This window comes from Alligator sinensis, unplaced genomic scaffold, assembly GCF_000455745.1.
Source record: "Alligator sinensis unplaced genomic scaffold, ASM45574v1 scaffold1008_1, whole genome shotgun sequence".
NCBI classification, from domain to species: domain Eukaryota; kingdom Metazoa; phylum Chordata; order Crocodylia; family Alligatoridae; genus Alligator; species Alligator sinensis.
Window position 1 is genome coordinate 1217121 of NW_005842013.1, and position 23792 is coordinate 1240912.

Sequence of the window (23792 nt, forward strand, 5' to 3'; positions counted from 1 at the left end):
ATGCTATTATAGCCATGATGGTCAAGGAAATGTAAGAAAAGCAAAGGTTTTTTGGGATACCTTTTACTGGATCACCTGTATAGCTGGAAGAGATGACGACAAGCTTCTGGGCACAGACCACTGGAAGAAGATTGCCCATCATCTCTCCCAATCATACAGTAAATAATACTGCAAAAACAAAAATCCGTTGCCCCTCCTATCTTTACAACACTACTAGAAGCAATGGGGTTGTAAAGATATAACTGAGAACAGTAAGACTTGGCTACAGAATAATTACTGGCAAAAATGCACAAAGAGAACCTTAATTAACGCCCAAGAGCCAAAGTTAAGTTTGCAAGGCTGGCAGTCAAAACGTCATTTTGTAAAGGAGTTCAGAAATCACTGAGACAAGCACAGAACCCACAATACTATTTTTCCAATAACTTTTCAGAATAGAGGCAACGCTAGCCACTGGAATTAGAGCAATGGCTCCATAATGACACAGTAGGGCAGGCAGAGTGATCCTTAGTTCAAAGTATAATTAATCCCATTAAAATAAAAGTTACTGCATTGATGGAGAACTCCAATTAACTTAGACCTGCTAGTAACAAAATATAAAATATCTGCTTTAAACTAATATGTAATTAAAATTTTCAAATCCTGGAAAACATGGCAAAGCACTGGAAAGCTCAGGAGAATATGATGAAAACCAGTTTACGTTAGGACCTGACAGTGACAAGAAGTCACCGGTGGTTTTGCTGGATTCAAAAGAAAGGCCAAAGTTCAAATGAGCACAGGGACTTGGCTTATCAGCTCTAGGCAGGGACTTGAATCAAATCAGTACTGGCCTGCATGCTGTACCAGATCTTCCTGGGGGACCTCAACAGTTTCTGCAGAATTTAAAACTTAATTTAAAAATAAAGTTTCTAACCTACATGGTTGTGTAGATATTCTTCTGAATGTGAACCTATACAGTGTTGTCTTCCTGAGTCTGCAGACAGAAAAAAAATGATAACACTAAGGGGTGTGAACTGCCCCACTTATCCCAGTGGGGTGTTAACACTGAAGCCTGATACCTATTTAGATTTATTTAAAATGTGCCTAATCCTTTGGTCTAGGCAAAGTGTAACGAAGTTAACATAGGTCAATATTGTTCATTATTTCACCGCCAATCATTTTAGCAGAAAACCCAGTCAGGATTACTGATGAAGTTTGAAGATTGTACATTAAAGAGGAAAAAAAAAAGCAGCAAGCCTCAATGGCCCCTACTTCTAGATAGGTGATCACTTAAACTTGGATGAGAGGTAAGTTAGAGAAGTAACCACAGCTGCATGCTATAATGAAGGCCGCCTTCTTCAATCCATAGCTTACTGCATTTCATTAGTGGGAAAAGTAGATGGACCCCTATCATGCACATTGCCTGTAATTCTGTAAACCACTGTGTGGTTTGTGAAAAATACTATTTTCAGTTACTGATGACAGAAATGTTACAGAAGCTTTCATTCCTGTCATCTTTCACACGCTGAGTGGATTTTTGTTTTTTCAGAAAAACATTATTTTAAATGGATTTTTCCAGTACGACTCAGAGAAATCTGAAAGCAGAAACTTAAATACATGCACAGTGTATTGTGTTTGGTCATGTCAGGGAATGACTGGTTTTCAGTTAATTGGAGATCATTTTGACAGGGCTACAGAACAGTGGTGTTCAACCTCCAGCCTGTGGAGACATGTCATCTGGCCAGCAGGTCCTGCAATTTTACAACGGGGGAGCAGTGGCACGATTTCAGCCATGGTGATGGGGGAGCAGTGGCAGTGTTAAATCCCACAGCACCCAGTGTCACAACAATTTATTCTGCCACAGCTCCCCTGCTGCCAAATTTAAGGACCCACGACGGAGCCCTGCAGGCTGGATGACATGGACCCACGTGCTAGATGTAACCCTGTACTGGATTAGGTCCGCAGAGCAGCCATGCGCCTCTCATCCAGCCTGCGGGACCAGAAGGTGGAGCAGCACTGTGGCAGAGGACATACCTGTTATCAAGTATTTTTTATGCTCACTAATAAAACATTTTAATATTTAGCCAAGGCTTTCTTAGCAGGGATCCACAAAAGAGCGACTCAGTCAAAATTGAAGCCAGATACAGTAAGTGATGTAAGAATAAAAATTCTGCACACCTTAAATCAGAGGTACAGGAGATGGATATGGAAGGGAAAGGAACAGAAGAGGAAAATGAAAATAATGGAAATACCAGGTTAGACATTTAATGAAAGACACTGAAATAGTATTTGAGTATATTTAAATATAGGCACACTTCAATCCCATTTTCAGCTGCACAAATCTTAATCGGCACATAGAAAAAAAGAAAACAAGCACAGAGAGTGTTCACTCACATTAATTAAGAAATTTAAAAATGCTTCATATATGAACTACCTTGATCCCTTCACACCTGAATATACTAAAAGGTGGCTCAGAGAAAAGGCCTGAGGACAGAAAGTGATTATTCCATTTTTTGGGAGACACGGTATAGGTAGGCATGTCCAGAGGAACAGAAAAGAGGGTTCAGAGTGCATTAGCATCCAAGCATGCCTAATGTCTTAGGCATACAGGAGGTTCATTAGTGAAAGCCAAATCTCAATCACAAGTTTGATGCATTAGTTCCGAGTTAACTTGGCACTGCAAAGATGATATGAAAATTTACCAAACCAAACACAAATACTATTTGTCCATTCTCATGAGGCAGGTGGGGGTGGTAATTATACTGCCCAAAACGCCTACTCAACACTGATGGGCAAGTAAAATTTTGCAAACTAAATTCCCCAGGAGGTCTTGCCTCTCTTACGTACCAAGTCCACATAATGCTTGAGTTACATTTTGCATTTTTTTTCCTATGAATCCTCCACAGGGGGTGGCAATAGGGACATCTTGACATTTTCCCACCAGATTGGAATAAAGCATATGTTTAAGTGGTTTGTGTTGAACCAATGATCTTTTGCTTCGGTTATATCAGAACTGGACATGCAATCTCCAATATACCGCAGAACAGAAGCAGCAGCGTCCACCCTCTAGATGAAGACAAGCATGAATTTTCTCTCCAAAAATATTATTACAAAGGAAAATGAGCACCACCCCTTGTCCAAACCTCAAAAATAAAAGCTTTATTTTTTTTTTTTAAACTGAAAACCAGTCATCCTCACCCCCCACCTTTACACACACACTTTTTACAGCAAGGCCTTTTTTCTTTTCTTTTTTTTTTTTAAAGTCACTTACCAGTTGTGATATATTCAGCAACTAATTCAGACTCTACCACAGCAATTGAAGGGCTTTCAGGAGAATGCCTCTTTTCCTGGGTCATCTGAATTGGAACTGCCATTTGGCTCAGGTCAATGGTAGGTTGTCGTGGTTTTGATTCTAACTTCTCTTTCACTGATTTAAAATATTGGAAGTGCATCTTTTAGTAAAATAAACTCCAACTGAGGTTAAATATACAGGAAGTCAATTTGTTATAAAATGTCAAAGCTGCAGGAAAATACTACAGTACTTTCAAACTGATCTCTCATAAAGGCAAGAATAAAGAAATGGAAAGGGATCCAAAAAAGTGCATATTCAACTAAGAAAGTGTCATATTGTTATTTTAACAATGCAGTTGACGGCTATATGCTTTAAAGTGATTCCAAATGCACACCTGTTGTTTGCTGGAGTTCCAACAAGGCTTTTATTGTAGAAGTAGCTGATTGAGATTCACTGGATACATCCTGGTAAATTATTGTAGGGCTGGTATCCACAGCAATTTCATGTTCTGACCAATCCTGACTTCTGGAAGCGATTACATGAACAACAGGCTGGGAATCTGTTACACAAAAGAACAAGGATATCAAATCAACTTGTTGCAACCTTTCAGTTTAGGCTCTCTTATAGTTGGACCCAGCAGCAATGCTTGCAGACAGGGTTTCCTAATGCTTTCTATTTGAAAAACCCTGTTTTCAATGGCTTATAAAAAACTTTGCTGAACTTAAAAATCTTCAGTTTGAACAGCTAGGGCTGGGTATCCACCTTGGGCTGAAAGGTTTCAGCTGCTTATTCAAAATCTGACCTCTACATCTATTTAACAGAAAATAAATATGAATTCCTTTAAGTCTGCTGACACTGTCTGCTACAAAAATAAAGCCGACATGTAAAATTTTACAAAAAAAAATATACAATAGATGAGGAGTGGAAGAAGGGACATGTATATGAAAAATTTCTTTTTAAGATTTTACTGATAAAAACTGAATCACTTTTCCTTTTTTTCTCTAGTTCCACCTTCTGCAGAGATATATTCCAAAATCATGCATATAGATGCCTACTCAGACTCTTTTTGAAACCCTCCAATGAAGAGGTTCCCAAATTCTCCATATGCATTTAGAACTCCCAGTATTAAAATGCATGCCATTGCCCAGGCGAGCTAGGATCAAAGGAATAACTGAGCCAGACTTTCTTTTTTTATATACATGGAAATTTAATATTAAGGGAACTAATGATGTTCAGGTGAAGTGAAGTCTATTTTAGAACTACTATTACATACTTCACTTGATATTTAGAGCTACAATTTCATACTTCTCTAGAATCTAAAAAAAAAAAATCTCAAAACGCTTTTCAGAACTTAACCTCAACAGCTGTACAAGAAGATATTAGCCCTACTACTTTATATGGGGAAATGAGGCACATAGTAAAGTGACTCACGAGTCAGTAGCAAACTTCTGATGTTCCGCGTCCTAACAGGCCGGGTGATCTTGTTTTTAAAAAGGTAATAAAGGAGATGCATCAAGTTGTACAAAACTAGTTGCCATCCTCAAGAGAGGGAGGGAAACCATTTTAATTAGCAACAAAGTCATTAATGATCTTTACCTTGGGAGCTCTGGGACGACTCTGTAGAGGAAGAACTGCTATCAGTGTAGCTCTGTGGTTCTTCTTTCACCTCCGGGAGAGAAGAATTTCCTGCCTCTGCCACCCGGGATGCCTGCTGCAATGTTTCAGTTACCAACTGCCTAGTCTGTTCACTCACAACCGTAGCTTGAAACGTCACTGGCTTTGGTTTTATAAGCACCTAATAAAAAGCCAATTTTTTTTACTTACAGCAAGAACACTCAAAAGTAACAGACATTTTCACTTCGTTGAGCTCCTTTGCATACTCTCCTCTAACAGGACATTAGGACAGTGTATGGCAAGATCTACGTAATCCACTTTTTCCATTACCATCCATGACAGTATCTACAGATGCTGGCTGTGTTGTGTAGGATTCTAGTTATAATCCATTTAAAATGAAGTGCACAAGTTACTGGGTTGTATTTATGCTTCATGTTAAAAAAAACCACTAATATATATATATATATTTTCTCACATACCACACACCCAAAATAAGACAAGCACCAAGAGTCATGACTGACTGTTTGGCATAAGAGTTTGACAAAGTAAGTTCTCCTAGAAACACGGGGTGTCCAGGAAGTGTGACATCCTAGATGGTCTGGGTAAGGCAGCAGAAACTTCCTGGCATGGTAGGACAGCAGCAAATTTAGGCCCCAGACCCTTGCAAAGGACTGTAGCAAGACTTACTTCCTTACTGTAAATAGTTCTTTACATAAGTTCCTGAAAATAATAAAGCGTTGTTTCCACACAAGCCTCATCAAGCTATTGCAGACTGCATGCAGCAGCTCACCGGCCCTGAGCCAACTCAATTGCTCCTTCAGGCATAAGCCACAGTGCTCAGGCAATAGCCACAGCTGAGAGGATTACCGCGAGGATTACCGCTGGACTCTGCTCCTGCTGCTTGCTGAGCCAAAAAGAAGTGGCAGACATCTAGGCAGCCAGAAGCAAAAAGATGCTGTGTTCTAATATTCCTCCCCATTTCTAGTCCAGAGAAGAAAAATCAGCTTCCTTGCTTAAGACAGGCAACCCAAGTTCAGAGGGAAAGGTGCACGTGGTATGCAAATAAGATATGGTATGTACTTAGCACTTTAGCATTTATAGGATCAGGCTCAACAGAGGTCTGAAAGCTTAAGTCTCACAGCAGAAGATTATATATCCCTACACCAGATGTTGTACTGATTAACTGGGAGACAGGAAACATACTATACCCCTCTGCAGCATTTCAAATATGTTGGGAGTCATTAAAGACTTTGAAACGTAAAGTACTGTAAATACCATGAAGGTGTGCTTCTCTAACACAAATCCGGGGGTGTTTTTCATGAAACAGGAAGAAGGTCTCACTGTACCTGCGTTTTGCCTTGCTGCCCATAAACAATTTTGGTTGGGATGATTTTGGTGGCTGGCTGAACAGTGGACCCTATTCCTTTTGGCTGTGTGACAATCATTTTTGTGATGGGTCTCGTTGCAGTGATGATGGCAGGTTTTGCTCCTGCTGGCACTGCCTGAATGGTTTTCTCCCCCTGTAATGAAGGCAAAGTATACATGTTACCTCAAAAAATTATTCTTCAGTGAGAGAGAATAGCCCAGTGATTCTCAACCAGGGTGCCAAAATAAACCCAGACATTTCAAATAGGATTCCAGAGTGTCAAAATCATTCTGATCTGTTGTGGTCTTTGAGTTTTCCAACAGAAGAATTGGCCTATTATTTTTCTGTAGTCAAAAAGAGTGAAAGCTTAGAACTGGCATTTTCCAAGGGATGCCTCGAGTCTAATAAGGTTGGGAACCACCGGAATAGCCTCTTGTCTAAGATACATAAAGTCATGTATGAAGCAATGTAGTGGCTGCATGTAACATGTCAACTAATTTCTTTCATCACCAGGCTGATTTCAAGGAACAGATGCATTGAAGTGAAGGTGAATTAAAAAAAAAAAAAAAAAAAAAAATCAGAAATAGAGATTTACACTTTAAATTCTGCTGGAAGAATGAGGTTGGAGATCAAAAGGACTAGAGCTGAGGTGCTTATTCTCTGTCTGTGCATCGCCACAGCTGGAAATTTGGTGGCAGAGGACCAGGGGAAGCGTTAACAGTCATTCGCCTGCTGCCAAATTTCCTAAACCATTGGGAGCCCCACAGACCAGATGATGTGGCACAGCAGGCTAGATGGCACTGGCCCATGACCAGGTCCTGCACACTGGGCTTGTACCTGCAGGCCCAACCCCACATGCAGGATCTGCCCTGCGAACTGGTCCCACACCACTGACCCAGCCCTGCAAGGCCAGATTGAGCACCGCTGAACTAGAGCATTTAACTGGCCTTAAACAAAACTGCTGCTCTCTGAGTGGGTAGAACTGTTCAAGGACAATTTAAAGGGAAATGTAAAACTTTGAAAAGTTGTCATTTGATAACAGCAACAGCTTCGATTATCAAAGATGAAAACACTCAAGAAAAAAAAAATCTCCTCTCTCTGTGTTCACTGTTAGCTTGCTTTTTTAATGCATTTCAGCTTCTACATTTAACCAGCTTGGCCAATTTTATTTCTGATTCTCAAGTAATTTCTGGAGGGCTTGTTGGAGAGGTGAAGGGGGTTTCCAGCAGTACAAGGGAATGAATGTTTGCTTTTATGTTAAGTACTAAAGCTGGCAGGTGCCTCTTGCTCAAGTAAGACTGTCTGTTTCAGATCATTTACTAAAGACAGAATTCCCCCAAGTCTTTTGTAAACGTTCTTATCAGTGGAAATTAAAAACCACATACCATTTTTTATTAAGTGACTTTACAAACTCTAAATTACAGGTTTAAAAATTCTTGAAAGTATGTTCCTTTCATCTGTCATAGGCTTTAATATGATACCTGTCTCTAGGTATCTGATGCGCCTGGTGCACATTTTTTTTCAATAAAATGGATTGTCTTTGGGAAATGCTGAGTTATAGCTGTTCTGTAGGAACAGTCCAATTTCAACCAGCTTCTGCTAGACCCCCAACCATTAAAATCTAGCACTTATTCAGTAATGGGCAGCAGTGAAACTGATAAGAATCTCATTTGTCAGCACCTTTCACATTCTCAGGGCCCTAATCCTGACTAGATGGCAGCTGGGGGCCTTGGACAGCGTATCTGGTTTCAGAAATACCACAGTGCCAATTTCAAAACAACAAAACACTGTGGGATTTCAGAACTGTGAAAATCTGGGTTTGCATTTCTGTCCTAACAAAATGGAAAAAAGTTTTTACAAGCTCAAAAAAAATCTTATAATACATAAACCCTTTCCCACCTGGTTCCAGTGTCCGAGTATTGGTTTTAAAGGTATTCTGACCACTGCCTGCCCCTTCCACCCCACCTCATACTTGAATCCAAGAAAAGGGGCATCTACCCCCCTCCCCCATGTTAAATAGGGGAAAGAAAACTTCTTGGATTTGAGTAAATACAGCATATCAAGGAGCTCACATCATTACAGTGATCTAGCAAAATTGTGAGAGTAGACAATAATAAATACACGTCAGCTAGTCTATCTGCCAAAAGAACTCGCTGTAGTTCAACCAGGGAACCAAGATTCAGGAGTTATGCTAGAAGTACAGATAAAAGGGGCTAGAGAACAAATATTTAACACCCAGTGGTTGGAATAAGTACTCCCTGGGGAAGAACACTTCCTTCTCCATCCCCAAAGCATGATGTTATGCTTTATTTTAACTTTGCTTACCTGTGACCTTGCTTAGCTTAAGGAAACATTCGATTCCTTACAGTTGCAAAGCAGAGTAGCAACTACGGTTGTATCAGAAACATCTTTTAACCCTCCCAATCAAAATTTCCCCTCACTAAGTAATGTTGCAGTAGCACCCAGAAGCATCACTCAGTAGCAGGGCTTCATCATATTAGGCACCAAACAGAACATGGAAACAGTCAGTCCCCTGAAAAGATTATTACCCTTTCCTTCTGACAGGCACACAACCAGACATCTGCAGTGTCTGAAAAAGAGGACACATCCTCCTCACTTTAAGAGGAAACTATAATATAAAAACCGTGTCACTTTTCCTGGCTCCACTTTTTGGATTCCAAGATCTCCATAAGCCAGGGACATACGGACAACTAATAGGAAATATGGGACTTTAACCCAACTTGAGCAGGAGAAATCTTCAAGTCCCTGTTTTGACTAAGAGTTTTTCACGCTTGCTTTTCAGCTAGACTCGTGCTCTGTTTGAGAGCTCTTGGGAATTCTACTAATAATGGCCACTCCAAAAGACATATAGTACTGCACCTGCTGGATCTGAGATTCTAGATTTCAAACCGCTCCTTACCCCAGCGTTTAACAATGTTGTGACTACATTCTTCCCTGGAAGACCTTGAATAGTTGTTCCTTTTCCAGTAGTCTTTTGCACAACAATCACGTTGGGTTTAGATGTCATTGGAATTGTAGTGATTTTGGTTGTCGTTCCTTAAAGAATATAGGAAGAAAGACAGGCCTGAGTCAAAAGCGATGACATTCAGTTTTTGTTACATGTCATATAACTCTAGACACTCCCTCAGAGCACAATAAGGATGATAATTCTACCGTCCTAGTAGTCTTAAAACATGACCAAACTTTAAACTAAGGTGGGTTCAAGGTCAGGTGTGCAGGATGTACAATAACCATTCTTACAGACCGTGCATGGCATCAGCAAAGTCGGGCAGCTCCACGTTCTTTGGTTGGTGTAAACCAAAGGAAAACTCTCAGCGGTCATCATAGAAGATGCAAGTACAAGTTAATAACATATTTACTCAAATCCAAGCGGAGGGAAGGGAGCCTTATCTTGGATTTGAATACTATGCTGGGGCAGACAGCTGCTTTTAGTCAAAGTCCAGCCTTGACCTACAGCTGGGGCTGGACGTGCCACCACTGCTGCCTGGCCAGGGCCAGGCCTGGAGCTACTGCATGCTCTGTGGCCTGGACCAAAGTCACTATATTGGGCAAGCCACTATACTGGGCAGAGGGACACAAGTGACAGGGGAGACAGGCACCAGGAAGGCAGTGGGGGAGGGGGAGGTGGAAAGGCAGTGATCCCTGTCCTGTGTCCCTCCTCGGTGCCTGACCCCCCACCATTTGATCCTCATATTACCTGGCCCCCAGCCACTTGCCCCTGCCACCTTCTGCTGCTTTCCCTCTGCAGCAATGGGGGACATGAACTTCAGATGACCCCCCAAAAATAATATTCTATATGTGGAAAATGATAACAAATGTATAAATTTTCCATGTATAGAATCTAATTCTTGGGAGGGAGAAGGAGGGGAGAAGGGAGTGTTGTCTTAAATTCAAAGTTAGTGATTATAGTTAAAAGGTACTATAGTTAAATACATTCATCTTTCTCATATTATATTATGAGCCTCTGGCAAATTCTGGGCATCCCTGTGCCAAAAGGAAGTTGTCTTTATAAAGAGTTACCTTCAAATGAGAGTGAATATGTATTTGCTTGCTCTACAATTTAATCTGTAACACTTTGAAAGAAAAAATTATCTAGTAGTTTACACCTTGAAGAAAGGTTTCCTATTTCATAGAAAACAATTCAGATACCAAGGGTATCCTTAGTATATATCTGTTCCAATTCTTTTCCATAGAAGGACACCAATTTTTTGTTGCATGGGAATACAGAATTCTGTTATTATAATACAACCTTTTGGTTTCTTTCATCCCCCACATACTCCCTCCTTACCTTATCCTTCCCCTTCCCATTCAGCTATTTCTGACACGTACAATGAAATGTCTTCTTCAACTGGCCCAAATAATTATTGGACTGTGTACTCAGTGAAAAGTCAAATATTGAGTTCTGAACAATCAGAGCATGTCTCAATTTTGTTTCTCAAATAAAGGTTTATAGCAAGACACCCATAGGCCTACCAGAAACAATATTACTGCTGATAATCTTGCCTCCCAACGTAGCCAGCGATTTTGGTACTACTGTTATGATGCTTCCACTAGTGGTTTTCACGTAAGTGGCGGCGCCTGGAGTTCCAGCCATCCGAGCCCCTATAGAGGGACTTACTGTTGGACGTGTATATGTTGCTTGAGTCCCTATTTCAAAGGAAAACATGAAACAAACTTGTTGTTAAAACATGAAACACTACCAGCACTGCAAAATGTGAAAGGCGTTTTACTTCAAAGGAAGCATTAAGCTCCATGACAAGATGGGCCATGATAGTGTTTACAAACCCACAGCTAGTTCTCAGGCTGCATATCAATATTTATGCAATTTAATTTAAACTTAAATATGCTTTCATAAGACATGCTGTCACCTGCTTTCTGTTTACCCCACTGTGATGTATCCATAATTTTTCAAAGCCCATGTCCATTAGGCTCCTGGTTCTTTTGCTCATATGGTCTTTAAAACATGCCTCAGTATTTCCCTTTATCTTATCAGAAGCCAAAGTTTACTGGATGGCACTGCCAAAACTGTTCCCTTCTTTCCTTAAGAAAAAGGGTAATATATTTGGTTTTCCCTTCATCTAACACAACAAAGCTTTCATTAAGGTTTAAAGTTCCCTTTACAAAAAAGATACTATTACTGCTTATGAATTACAATTAAAGATGTAAAGTTAAATTTCTGAAGTGCTCACACATACAAAACTAATCTTCTCAAACCAAACAGGTAGTAATGAGGTACTGAATTTGTCTCCCATTGACCACAACTGGAGCAGTACTGGGCCTGCAGAAGTTAAGACTTCCCCAAAATTACATGTTGGACACAACTGTACAGCAAAAATTAGAAATACATTCCTGATTACCAGTATTAGCTGTGGAAAATAGCTTAAGAAAGGAGATTTCTACTTTGCTTGCACTTCTGCAAGCGCTGAACTGCAGACTAGTCATTTGCTGAAGATTTTAATGAAAAAACTGCTAGCCAGATACCTGGAAAGCCAAACATTCAAAACCAGATCAAAGAGAAAGTAAATTACCTCTATGACGTTTACCAATTAATACAAATTTAAAAAAATGCAAGAACAAGTCATTTGTACTTGTTTATAATGGATTAGGAGACTATTTGATGTGTCTATAATGTTTAAAAGTAACCTGAAAAGCTAAACTAAAAATTAAGTGAGGCATAGAAGAGACAAATTTAAACCATCACTTCCAGCCTATATTGAACACTTAGCAAAAAAAAAAAAAAAAAAATTAACCAAGTTTTAAAAAAAAGTAACCTCCCCCAAATTCTCCTCATGCTTCCAAGTTTGCAAACAATACCCTGTAACGCATCAGTCTGGATCATTGATGATACGATACAGAAGGCGCACACATCTATCAGCAAACAACACAGGAAAAAGTAGGGAGATCTAATTTCTATTTCCTCTCTCCTCTATACACCTACTGTAAGAACTGGGCAAGTCATCTCTCGATTCCTCCATCTGTAAAACAGGAATGACGATCTTTACCTACCTTCAAGGAATGCTGAAGGCTTAACTCACTTGTCGATATTCCCTAATACAAAGTGCTACAGAAGTGCAAAGTATCGTGACGGGTTTCAGAAGCTATGATTATGCTAGTGGGTGTCAAGTTAGAGAGACCAAAAGAGGATTAAAAGACCACTTCATGTTAACCTGAGGTCATAGTATAGCAATTTTAGAGTATGGCAAGGGTAAGAGCCCTAACCTAGCATGACTACCCAACAGGCTTATGAATCTACTATTATACCTTTTCATAAGCAATGAACAAGATGTTATTTAACCCTGTTATATGGAGTTCATCACCTGTATTTCTGGGTTTACCCTCCCTTCCCTTCTAGAAGTAGTAACTTACCAGTGGGAGTAGTAACCAGTTTAGTTGTCATGATAGTCCCATTACTGCTAACCACCATAATAGGTGAATTGCTACTGCTGGGCAAAGTCGCTGTAACTGGTTTGGGTAGGATTTTACTGGGCTGCACCTGTTGAGTGATTATTTTAACACCTAGGAAAGGAGAAAGGTCACTGTTAACATACAGGCACAAAAAGTTACTTTCTGAAATGCTTCCCCAGACCAAGCCCTAATGGGTCTTCTGAGGTCTTTACTTCTGAGCCCATGTATTCTTCATCATAAAAGAATATTTGGACTTTTTGCCAATAATCAAGAAAAATCAGCACCGTCTTTCATGTGCCTTTTGCCACTTCCTAGCTACTCTTAACTAAAACATGGGATGCCAGTAAGTCATGTGATCCACTGCAGTAGGTTTTAACCGTTTTGGCCCATGACTAAAAAATGAAGTAATGTTTCCAAGACCCACCATTTCAATCAGTAACAAACTAGTCCAAAAGCAATGAAATATCTAAAGATATAATCCATATTTTTTTTCAATTAAGTTACTTCAATTTAAATTTAATTACAAAGGACAAATTTCATTTTATCAAGTTACATAAAGCAAAAAAATTGGATTGCTGGTAGGAGTAAGGAACAAATATGGCACTGAATAGGGGAACTGGGCATGAGATGCTCTTTCTGCCTGGCCTACAGCCTTGTGCTGGAAAGGAACTGAGCTAGCACAGGGACTGGAAAGAGGCATCAAATTAGAGGTAGGGAGCACGCATCTCCATTCCCCTCCAATGTTTGTGGGATTTTACTTTCTCCTTCCTACAACCAACCCATGAACTGTCCTTAGCATTCACTTTTCAGTTGCAAAGGATGTGAGAAGTCATGATCCAATTAGCACAAAACTGTATCCAGATCTGTGTAGGATATACTGGCTGTGTAGTTCTATTCCATGCTGAGTCATTATGTATTAGGGTGGGAAAGTTGCATAGACTTCCTCTCAAAAATCCAGGTGAAAAACTGGATACAAAGCAGAATCTCAGTGTAAACTCTCTCACCTAAGCCTTCCAAAGTAAGTAGTATATGGTATGCTACAAGTAGATTTTTTTTTTTAAACCATGGAAAATCTGCAAATTGTTCAATCTACTGTGGAAAATCAACAAGCACAGTACAAGACCAAAAGACAGTGCTGCTAGTTTAAAATTTAGAGGACTTTAATATTATTTTTGTATGTGCAACAGACATGCAAGAACAATAGTTGTTAATTGTACGGTGTTCAATGACTGGCAGAGGGCATTTTATTTGGGATAGGCAGTTTTTATTTAAGCAATGATTAAATAAAGACAAGGATTATAGGACTAGAACTATCTTTATTTTCCCCTCTAAACTTATCTGAGTTACCCTGACCTAAGTACCAGAGCCCTTACTACTGATTTTACATGCATTATTATAACACATGGACAGAATAGTTTGCACTTCTATAGCACTTTTTACTCAGAATTGGAAACTTTATAAATATGAATTCTCACAGCACCCCAATAAGATGGGTATTATGCCTATATTATAGATGGGAACAACTGAGGCAGAGAAAGTGACCAGCCCAAAGTCAACTGAATGAATCGGTTCTAAAAGAGAATCTAGCCTCAATTCTAACAGCATTCAATACGACAAAAGACCAAATTACATGGCGGGGGGACCCAGAGCAAGCTATAAGAGATAGGAGGAAGGGTTAATTTTTGTGTGAGCGGTATTACTGAAAAGCTATTTGATGTTCAAGGAACTAGCATCTTTCAAGTAGTCGACCGCGCTTGTTTACCAAAACGTGCGTACCTTTGCAACATCAAGAGGCAGGAAAACTTTTTCTACCCAAGGCAAAGACAAAAAACAGAAGACTTTCCATTAAGTCCAATGAAAAATGTTACCTAGACATCCTCTATAACAGTCTTTTCGAGTTTCCAGGCCAAATCTTGCCTTCAGACAGCTCTTTCTGAAGTCAGTAGAGCTGCCTATGCACATGTGAGGACAGAATGAAAGCCCTTTATTCAAAGCAGACATAAGACTTCCCTAATTAGTAAAATCATCCAAGAGAAATTCCAACTACCTGATTCCTGTTTGATCTGAATGGTGGGCTTGATGCCAGGTGGTAACTGAGATTGCTGTGGTTGCTGTTGAGGTATGGGAGAAGATTGTGTCAGCTGCTGCTGCTGGGCCTGTTGTTGTAGTTGATGCACGGGCTGTTTTGGGGACTGTTGATGCTGTTTGGGAAACTGTGCTAAAATCTGAGTTGGGTTTCCCACCAAGCTTTTGGGGGAAGGTAGTCTGGTAGATGCAACTTTAATTGCTGATGTGGACACACCTGTGAAAGAGCAAACAAATGAGGATTTAACTCTGCAAAACAAGGGGACACATTTTTGTGTTTTTAAATAAATACTTTTCTATTGTCTTTGCTATTGATCAAAACAAACCCAAGCCACATATGAATTGGCAAGATGCAATGACAGACCTTAATTCCAAAAGCACTCTATTCGAAGATAAAGTGCTTCTTTATAAAGGAAACTTTACACAGAACCTGTATGCACAAGCTTGCACTGGTTAATTTACACAAGTTTTGTAGACAAATAAGTTACACCAAGATCTGGGGTGGACAGATGACCAATTATCATGGGGTTGACATATGTAACAGGTGTGACAGCTGTGCCTGGTCACTAGGTGGCAGAGGAGCAAATAAGAGCTTTTTTTCCTGGGTAAATGGATGCCCTGGGATAAGCTGTGGTTAAATGACACACACACCAGTCCTTTTACCCTTATTTTTTCAGGCTAATTCTATACCAGACATGAGTTACACTGGTGGAGGATTGTATGTTGTAGAAGTACTTTTTTCATACTGTGCAAACATGTTGTGTGCCCAGAGTCAGACTACCAATGACAGGAAACACAAGAAAACAGCCAATATAAAGATCGTGGCAAAAAGCTTATGATCTATGCTTTGCACTTTTTGTAGTACAAGTATAACAGATCTGTCCAAGTGTGACAGTTTTGTAAGCAGTAGAGAAACAAAGATAATTTATATTGAAATCAAGACAGCAGAAGGCTGAAAGGCAATATAGAAGTGTAGAGGTAAACATTAAGACTATCACCACTGAATAAGAATGCTTGCCAACATACGTGATATTCCAAGAGAGGTGAATAAAATGCTATATTATCTTGCATACAACAAGAACCTTTCCACCCAAAATTGGGGTGCGTATATGAAGTGGGGAGGCAGAGTTTCTGAGAGGGATAGAAGTACTGTACTTTGATTCCTGCTTCATAATGCAGCAGCTGTTGCATGACTATTTCAGGCATCTGACGGAGTCAGTTGACTTAATGGACCGCCGTTCTTCAGTCCACGGTTGTTAACGACAGTCTCTCCTTTTTAATAGTCCTGATGTTCCACTAATCAAGCTAATCTTTCCTAGGGCAATTTTGCTATCTGCTAGCTGCTCCTGATCCCTCCTTTCCTACTGCACAGTTTTGGAGGCTTCTTAGCTCTTTTTAAAAGCATAGTCACCCATGGAGACCAGCCTTAAGCAAACAGCAAGGGTTTCAGTTTTACTTAAGCAGGAAAGGGAGAGCGAGTCAGCTCAAGACTAGGCTCTATGCAGTCATAACTCTGGGTATATCTTTTTCTCTTCATTCTGCTCTTCAAAAACCATGGTGTCTTATATGCATGGGGGTGTGGTATATACCAGAAGATATGACCATATTTTGTAGTACTTATGAAATATGTAACTCGTGGAATTAGGAACACTTTGGAACAAGGTAATCAAACCAAAGTCTTGCAGTTAAATTTTTAAAATTCTGTTCAGTAATAGAAGCAATTGGCATAAAACCTACAATAAGAACCCCAGCTTCCCATCTTAAGCAACTGTGTAATACCATCCGCCTTTTAACAGAATCTGGTTCAATCTGTTATTCTAAGGAGCCCATCAGCTAGGTAACAGACCTTTGGGAGGTCATCCAAGGAGTTTTAACTGTGCTCTGCAGTCACAGAATTCAAATTTAACAACCTGAAGCAGGAAAATAAACAATAGGAAGATTCCCTCATATTATTTAAAGAAGAATGTCTCACATTGCTCTCTACTGAATCCCTCTGACAAAAATTAAAACCCAGACAACTACGAGACACCATATCAGTCATCCCATAACAAAAGGAAAAAGACACAGAGCTACCATAAAAAACAGGCTTGGAAACAATGTAAGAAATAATACACAGTTCTAAAAGGGTCCATGAACTCTTAGGAGAATATAGTAACACAGACCTAGACGGGAACTCTTGTATCATCTAGTCCTGTCCTTTGTTGCAATAAGAAATCTCATGAAATAATCCCCTTAGGTAAATGGACCAAGCTTCACCTTAAAACTAATTAGGGTGTTTGCTTCCAGCTGTTTTTCCATTTGGAAGGCTATTCCAGCTCCAAGGCTATTCAACAGCTAACACCTCCGGGTGTTGAAAGACTCTTAACTTTGAGGCTCAGTTTAGTCAAAGCCAATGTATAACCATTTATTCCTGTGCCATAGTCCTTTAGAGTAAAGAACTTTTTTTTTCTTCCTGGAATGTATTTAAAGAGAGTAATATAATCGGATCCCCTTTCTCAGCCATCATTTTGTTGGTCTAAAGCAGCCAGGCTCTTTCAGTTTCCTCTTGTAAAATGGCTCTCCATTCTCCTGGTCAACCCCTTTATCTGTTCCAAGTCAACTTTCTGTCTTGGACGCAGGCAACAACTATAGTTGCACTTCACAGTTACATTTGCCAACATCACATTCACACTCGCACAGGACAGAATCACAGAACTGTAGGGCTGAAAGGGACCTCAGTGGAGCCTCCAGTCCAACCCCCTACTTGAGGCAGGATTACATCCAGGTGTCTCCTCGTGTCATTTCCAAATGGAGAGCCCCTACCTTATATCACAGATTTTTGTTACTGGCTCCTTTCATTTTGTACTATTACATTGCACCCCATTCTGGTACTCAAATCCTAAAGGCCACCCAGTTCATCTGCAAAACATCCTTTTGTGCCAAGAAGAGAATGGGAAGGGGAAGATTATGAATAACGTGGGCCTAGAAGAATCATTTTATGACATTACTGTGACCTCGCATGCTAAATTGGAATTAAGACTCAACAACTCATAAATTTTAATCTAGGCTGTGAAACGCATCTTTTAGACTTTGGGTGCTTCACTTTACTACTACCACAGCATTTCTGATCTCTAAAACAGGGATAAAACTTATAAATACTTCTCTACCACACAAAACAGATATTTGGACAGGTATTTGGCTGGGGTGATATGATCCCAGCACCCGTTCCTGCTGGGGCAGGGGGTCGGACCTGATGATCTGTTTAGGTCCTTTCCGACTCTAAGTACTTTGATACTATGAAAACTTAAGATGAGTTCATAATCAAAATACTCTAAGCACTATGACTAATCTATTTTGGAGTTCATTTTGTTAGTTTTTGTGGATCATGTTTTAACAAGGAACCATCCCAAATGACTGCCACAGAATGGGAGGTGAAAGTGTGTTCTCAAGTTAGTGTACAACATTTTGAGGAGTTGGATTTTTTTTTTTTTAAATACTTCAGGCAAACTCTGCTTGGAACACCTTTTGGCAAGATTCTCTTGAAAAAAAGACTTGCATATAACAATTTAAGGGTAGAGGGATAAGAAAGCCAGGTTAATTGAGGGTTTTTATAGAATACACTGGTTTAGTAGCATCAAGAACCAGATGCTTTTAAACTATGTTTTGAGTTCCAGGGTGTTTACAAAGTACACAGAAAGGGTGAAGCCTACGTATACCATCTTCTCAAAACTAAATATACTCTACCAGTCAGAAAGCTTTTATACAAATAACAGTACTGCTGTACCTTGTGCTACTGTTGACATGACCACCGATGGCGTTGATGATACTACGGCAGTCACAGCAATAGTATTTGCAGTGGAGGAGGGAGTGGAACAAGTGGTGGTGGTGGTGGTGGTAGTGCTGCTACTACTACTGCTGCTGCTGACCAAAGAGGACTGAGAAGCAGTTATAACCACTGGCTGCTTCTGAGTAGTTGAGGCAATGACAGACGTTGGGACAAGTTTGGTGACTGCTGCGTAGTTGTGGGACTTGGAGAGAATGTTGGGCACAAACGTTGAACTTGGAGAAGTGGTTACAATGATCACCTGGAAAAACAAAAATCCATTCATTCTTCATATTTATTTACAAGTGCTGTGGACTTCTTACATTAAACTACACAGACACACACAGTTCTATTTCATTTAAATGGTCTTGGGTTAGGAAGATCACTTGTAGACCTTAACACATGCACTTGCTAGCAGAAAATGAGACATTTCCCTTTGCTGGGGGAGGAATAACTAGCACAAAAATTTCTAAAGGGAATGCACCTTCATCAAAAAGGGTAAGCGTGTAGCTTTTTTGATTCTGAACAAAAAACTACTGCTGTTGCATAAAAATTGTTATGTCTGCAGACAAACTGAAAGAAGAGAGACAGGTGTAAACCACCTCAGTTCATTTGACAGCACCCAAAAGCCTGGAGCCTGTTTTTCTCCAAAAGAACTGTTGTGTGTCTTGTATTTTAGAAAGGCTTTGAGTATCACTATCCTAAATCCCGCACACTCTCCAAGGGTTGACAATGGAAAGGAGAAATACAGCATCACAGAGAAAAAAAAACCAATTGGGGAACAACTGATCATTTCACTTTATGAATCAAAAAGATTATTGTCACATTTCCCCATCACCACAAGGGAACTTTATTTCCAATAAATATCAGTGAAGAACCAAGTGTTAGGTTCAGAAGCAGCTTCTGATAAAGTTTTCAAAAAGATGGGAAGTTCTTTCTTCTCTTGACACCATTTGTCTGCAGATAATAAATGCTACATCTAATGAGAGTGATTTGCAGCCTCAATGATCTGCTTCGACACTGAAAGACCTAAAATCCATTCTGACCTTGCAAAAGGTCAGTTTTACCATTTAGCAATCACTTAACTTGGAAAGTTAGTTGTTTAATGGTCTAATCGTTCTGTTTTGTTTTGACCTTGTGGTGTGTCTTGACAATATATAATCTATTACATATGTACATTCCCTTAAAACAGAAACAATCAAAAATCAATTATGTACTGATATAATATATACATATCATAAAAAGTCACAAAGAAGAGTATAACAATTGTGGTCTAGTAGGTCTACTCCAGCCATAAGTTCAGTTGGTATGATATAACTGAGTCTTCATTGCCATGACCCTCAAATACATCCCGGCTAAGAAGTGTGAGAACCAAGGACATCGCAACCTCCACCAGCGTGCGCTAAATCCTGATCACTAGTTGAAAGGTGAGACTCTTATGCCTGTTCCTACCTCTCTCCCTTGTGTCTTATTTTCCTTTCCCAACTTATTTCTTCTTTCTTATCTATCTCCTTTTGCCTTCTGTCTAATAGTTGGCAAAAGTCTCTTCTACAATGCTGCTGTGAGCCTGTGATAAGAAAAGTGACTCAAATCAAAAGCACAGGCAGCCTGATGCTGGTACAAGTTTGTCAAGTCTCAGAGTCGCTGGTAAGATGACATGCTGTGCCTCTGTTTCTCCAACAGCAAGGCTATAAGTCAGTCAGTATCAGAGACAGGAAGAGTGTTTTCTATTTTTCCCATTTTTTTCTGTCCCTGTTTGTGTATTTCTAGTTTTGTGAAACAGGATCATCAGGAACGGCAAGGAGCTTGCAGCCATCCCAACAAGCTTTTTCTTTTGTCGTAAGAAAGAAGCTAGTACCATCTCATAGGCCCTCAAAGCACTTTTCCTTGCAAGAACTGTATATAATTATACAGAAAGGAAAGAAGGGTATCATTACGATGAAAGCCTTCCATGATACTTTACACTCCAAATACTTTCAGTGTTTTCCTTCTTCCCCTAGCCCTCCCCCCAACTTTTTTTCAAATAGTGATTGCTATCAGGGAAATAAGCAGGCCAAGATATCTATACTAAAACCCAGAACTTGTTTAATGTATTGTTTAGTAGTGTGCACAGACAGGTTCCTGTTTATACCATTAGCTCTGAGGGTCCACTTATTTCATCAAAATTAGCACACAGAATGTTTGCCTGTCTAATTTCTAATTGTGTAATACATACAGAAAGCACTCTGAAGAGAGTACAAGTCTTAATTGGAAGTATCAAGACTACTGTATTTGAATACTAGTTTCTCGTGGATTCAGTGGTGAATGCTGAAAGTATATAGCCACCTTCCACTGCTGAACAGTCATTCAACTAGTGACTTACACAAAGTGAAACATGTCTGCTAGCAAACAGGCTATTTTGTTCAACTATAACAACTGCTAAACACTGAAAATGTTGTTGTGACAGTCTGTTTTGAGAAGTGCCAAAAGCTTGGTTCCAGATTTGCTGTGTAAAGAGGTACCAAATAAAGATCCAAGCGAAACAACTGCCATGTCCCTTGACTACCAGTAGCAGTTATCACTTTTGTGCAAACAGCTTTATGTAATAGTTCAGCTGAATACCGGAACAATAATCTCTACCATCAGGAACTATGAAGTTTCCTTCAACCTGCAAAAATGTCACAATCCTAAAAACATGTACGCAGAATTTGTGAATGGCACTCTTAATGTTCATTGAACTGCATGCCCATTTGAGCTTAATCACAAACGCAGAGGGTCACACCAACCTTAAAATGTATTACATAAATGCAGACACAAATATTCTGGTGCAAAAAAGTGTTTTTGTCCAAACACATGTGCTGCCCCAAGTTAAACTCTACTACAAGCCAAGTACCTGCTGCAGTGTAAGCAAAACCTCATATCGGATGGGTTAGCATTCATTAGCATACCACCCAGAATCCTTTCGGAGCTCATATTTCTGAGCAATGACACTATCTGAGATCAGGGAATTAAATGTAAGTGTGTGTCACCCATTTTTAATAACTGAACAGATAGTATGAAAGGCCCAAAGTAAACTCACAATCTGCACATAAAAAAAGCAAAAAGAAAAGCCAATTCACTGGTCTAAACTGGGGGTGGGAAGTGGAGAGCTGCCATGGGGGCTTGACCTCAAGAAGCTCTCGCTGAGAAAAAATGCTTTCGAGTAGGCAGTCAGAGCAACCCGCAAATTCATCTCTGCGTATTCAGTGATTTCAACGGGCTTACACGCCAACAATAAATCTGGTCATTGTTTATAAAAACACTTCTATCCAACGCCCAGAACTAAAATTTGGGCGCTATCACATTACCTGAATACCCGAGTTGATCTTTAGTGCTACAATACTAGGCAAGGGTGAGAAATGGCACACGAGAAAAAGGAGAATATAACTCCCATAATTCCTGGTCACATCTAACAGCAAGTTCTGCTAGCTCTGGAGTGAGGTCATTGTCCTCTAACCAAAATCTTTACACAGGATAGGATGGGTGGTGTTGCGCCTGTTTAACTGTGTCTCGGAGTTCCTCCCAATCACTGGGTGGCAAACAGCTGCACAACACCCAGATCCGATCTCCAATAGATGGCTTGTTCTAATAAATGATCACTGATTGGTTTTATTTACATTGTTTCATTTCACTGAAACTTCTGGAACTGGACTGAACCAGTTCTTTTGTAGATGTGGAAGATGTCAGTTTGTTCGAGATTTATGTCTCTTGTGAAAGTTACACCTCCGGAAGGAAGGAATCCTTATCTCCTTCCTTCACCATTGTGGAATATTGCCTACCACCATCCTATTTTTCTTTCCCAAACTTTATAGTTTTCTATAAACGACAGTGCCTTCCTTTTAGAACCAATCTAAGAACCTTAACCAAAAAAATGTATTATAGCAAAACAGCATCTAATATATTTGCAGTTGCACCAATCACTACTATTATCGTGTAATGTATGGTCTTCCCTTAAATGTCTCCTTTCAGGCCCTGGGCTCTGTTTCACTGGATCTCATTCTTGGTTCAGCTGGACATGTTGATTGCTTCCTTTACCTTTGCTGACCAAGCCAGCTGTCGGGTCTGCAAAGGTCTGCTCTGTGGTCACTCAAAAACAGGCTATGGGGCCTTCTACTTAGCCACACTTCTGTAGCTTGGCATAGGCCCCTTAAAAATGGCCATGCCTGGCGACAACCGAGAGCCCACACCTAATTTCCTGATGCCTATTATGGCAGAATTAGAATAGTTATAAACAAGGAAAAGAGAAATAAGAAAGATTACCTTTGACCAAAAGTTGTTACCATCTGATGGCTGTTCAGTGGCCTATGTGATCCAGTTCTCAGTGAACTAGTGTCCACATCACAAAACCCAACACCACATATGGTACTAATTGGCAACCTTGTTGGCAGTCTCACCAGAGAGGCCAAGAATTGAATGAGCATGGAGACTGAATCCCCTCTCATCCCTAGAAGTGGTCCCTTCAGGTCAGGGTTGATGCACATTGGTGGGGCAGTGTGGAGGAAGCCTGCACTCCCGCTGCCTGTGCTGTACCTGTTCTGTGGATAAAAAGAGGGCTTCAGTCTCCAGGGCTGTCAATCCAGGTCCTGTCACACAAAGGTGCACTAAATTCACATACGATTTCTGTTTTAAGAGGGATAACCTTATCCAAAGTACATTCCTTAAAACACAGCTAGACATTTTTGTAGAGAGAAAAAAGTTAAATAGCACATCTTATTCGCTAACAGAAACAGAATGAAGTAACATTTGACAGCTTCCCCCACATACCTTCTGTGTTGTCGTGTTTGTCGTCTGTGTTGAGGGCTTAGTGAAGGTTATTTTCACAGGAGACATGTGCGGCGGCAAGGAGTTGGCAATGCTCTGCATGATATTACTCATTTTGGGGCTGCCACTTACAGGCACTGTGATAGTTTTAGTGACAGGAGTGACAGCCTTTGGGACTTCTTTCAGAAGAACGGGGGAGGAACTAGAAGAATTAGTTCGCCGTCTTTTACGTGGCTTTTCATCATCATCCGAGCAGCTGACACCTGCAATAACAACATTTTCTATTTATATAGTGCTCTTCATCTGTGGGTCTTCTCTCTGCTTTCTAAAAACAGCAAGACTTATGTCCTACACATCCCTTTTCAAAATGGGAAAAACCGCTAAATATTTCTAAAGGCACAAGTCCATGGAAAACCTGAGGTCCTGACTCCTTGCTCTAGACCGCATTTCTT

At 40.1% G+C, this 23792-nt stretch overlaps 1 protein-coding gene across 8 annotated transcripts in view; it reads right to left on the minus strand.

Moving 5' to 3' along the window:
• The window catches only part of EMSY (EMSY, BRCA2 interacting transcriptional repressor), a 45571-nt gene that overhangs the window by 8862 nt on the left and 12917 nt on the right, over positions 1-23792 (minus strand). For 5 of the 8 annotated variants that reach the window (XM_006021959.3, XM_006021956.3, XM_025202049.1 and 2 more), the window contains 11 exons: positions 23344-23603; positions 18523-18823; positions 14722-14976; positions 12636-12785; positions 10743-10916; positions 9169-9305; positions 6229-6402; positions 4865-5063; positions 3663-3827; positions 3248-3403; positions 911-970 (listed from right to left, as the gene is read on the minus strand). In XM_006021959.3, the coding sequence (XP_006022021.1) occupies positions 911-970; positions 3248-3403; positions 3663-3827; positions 4865-5063; positions 6229-6402; positions 9169-9305; positions 10743-10916; positions 12636-12785; positions 14722-14976; positions 18523-18823; positions 23344-23603 (2031 nt within the window). The remainder of the gene's footprint in view (positions 1-910; positions 971-3247; positions 3404-3662; positions 3828-4864; positions 5064-6228; positions 6403-9168; positions 9306-10742; positions 10917-12635; positions 12786-14721; positions 14977-18522; positions 18824-23343; positions 23604-23792) is intronic. The other 3 variants (XM_014519150.2, XM_006021958.3, XM_025202048.1) reach the window with 2 other exon arrangements.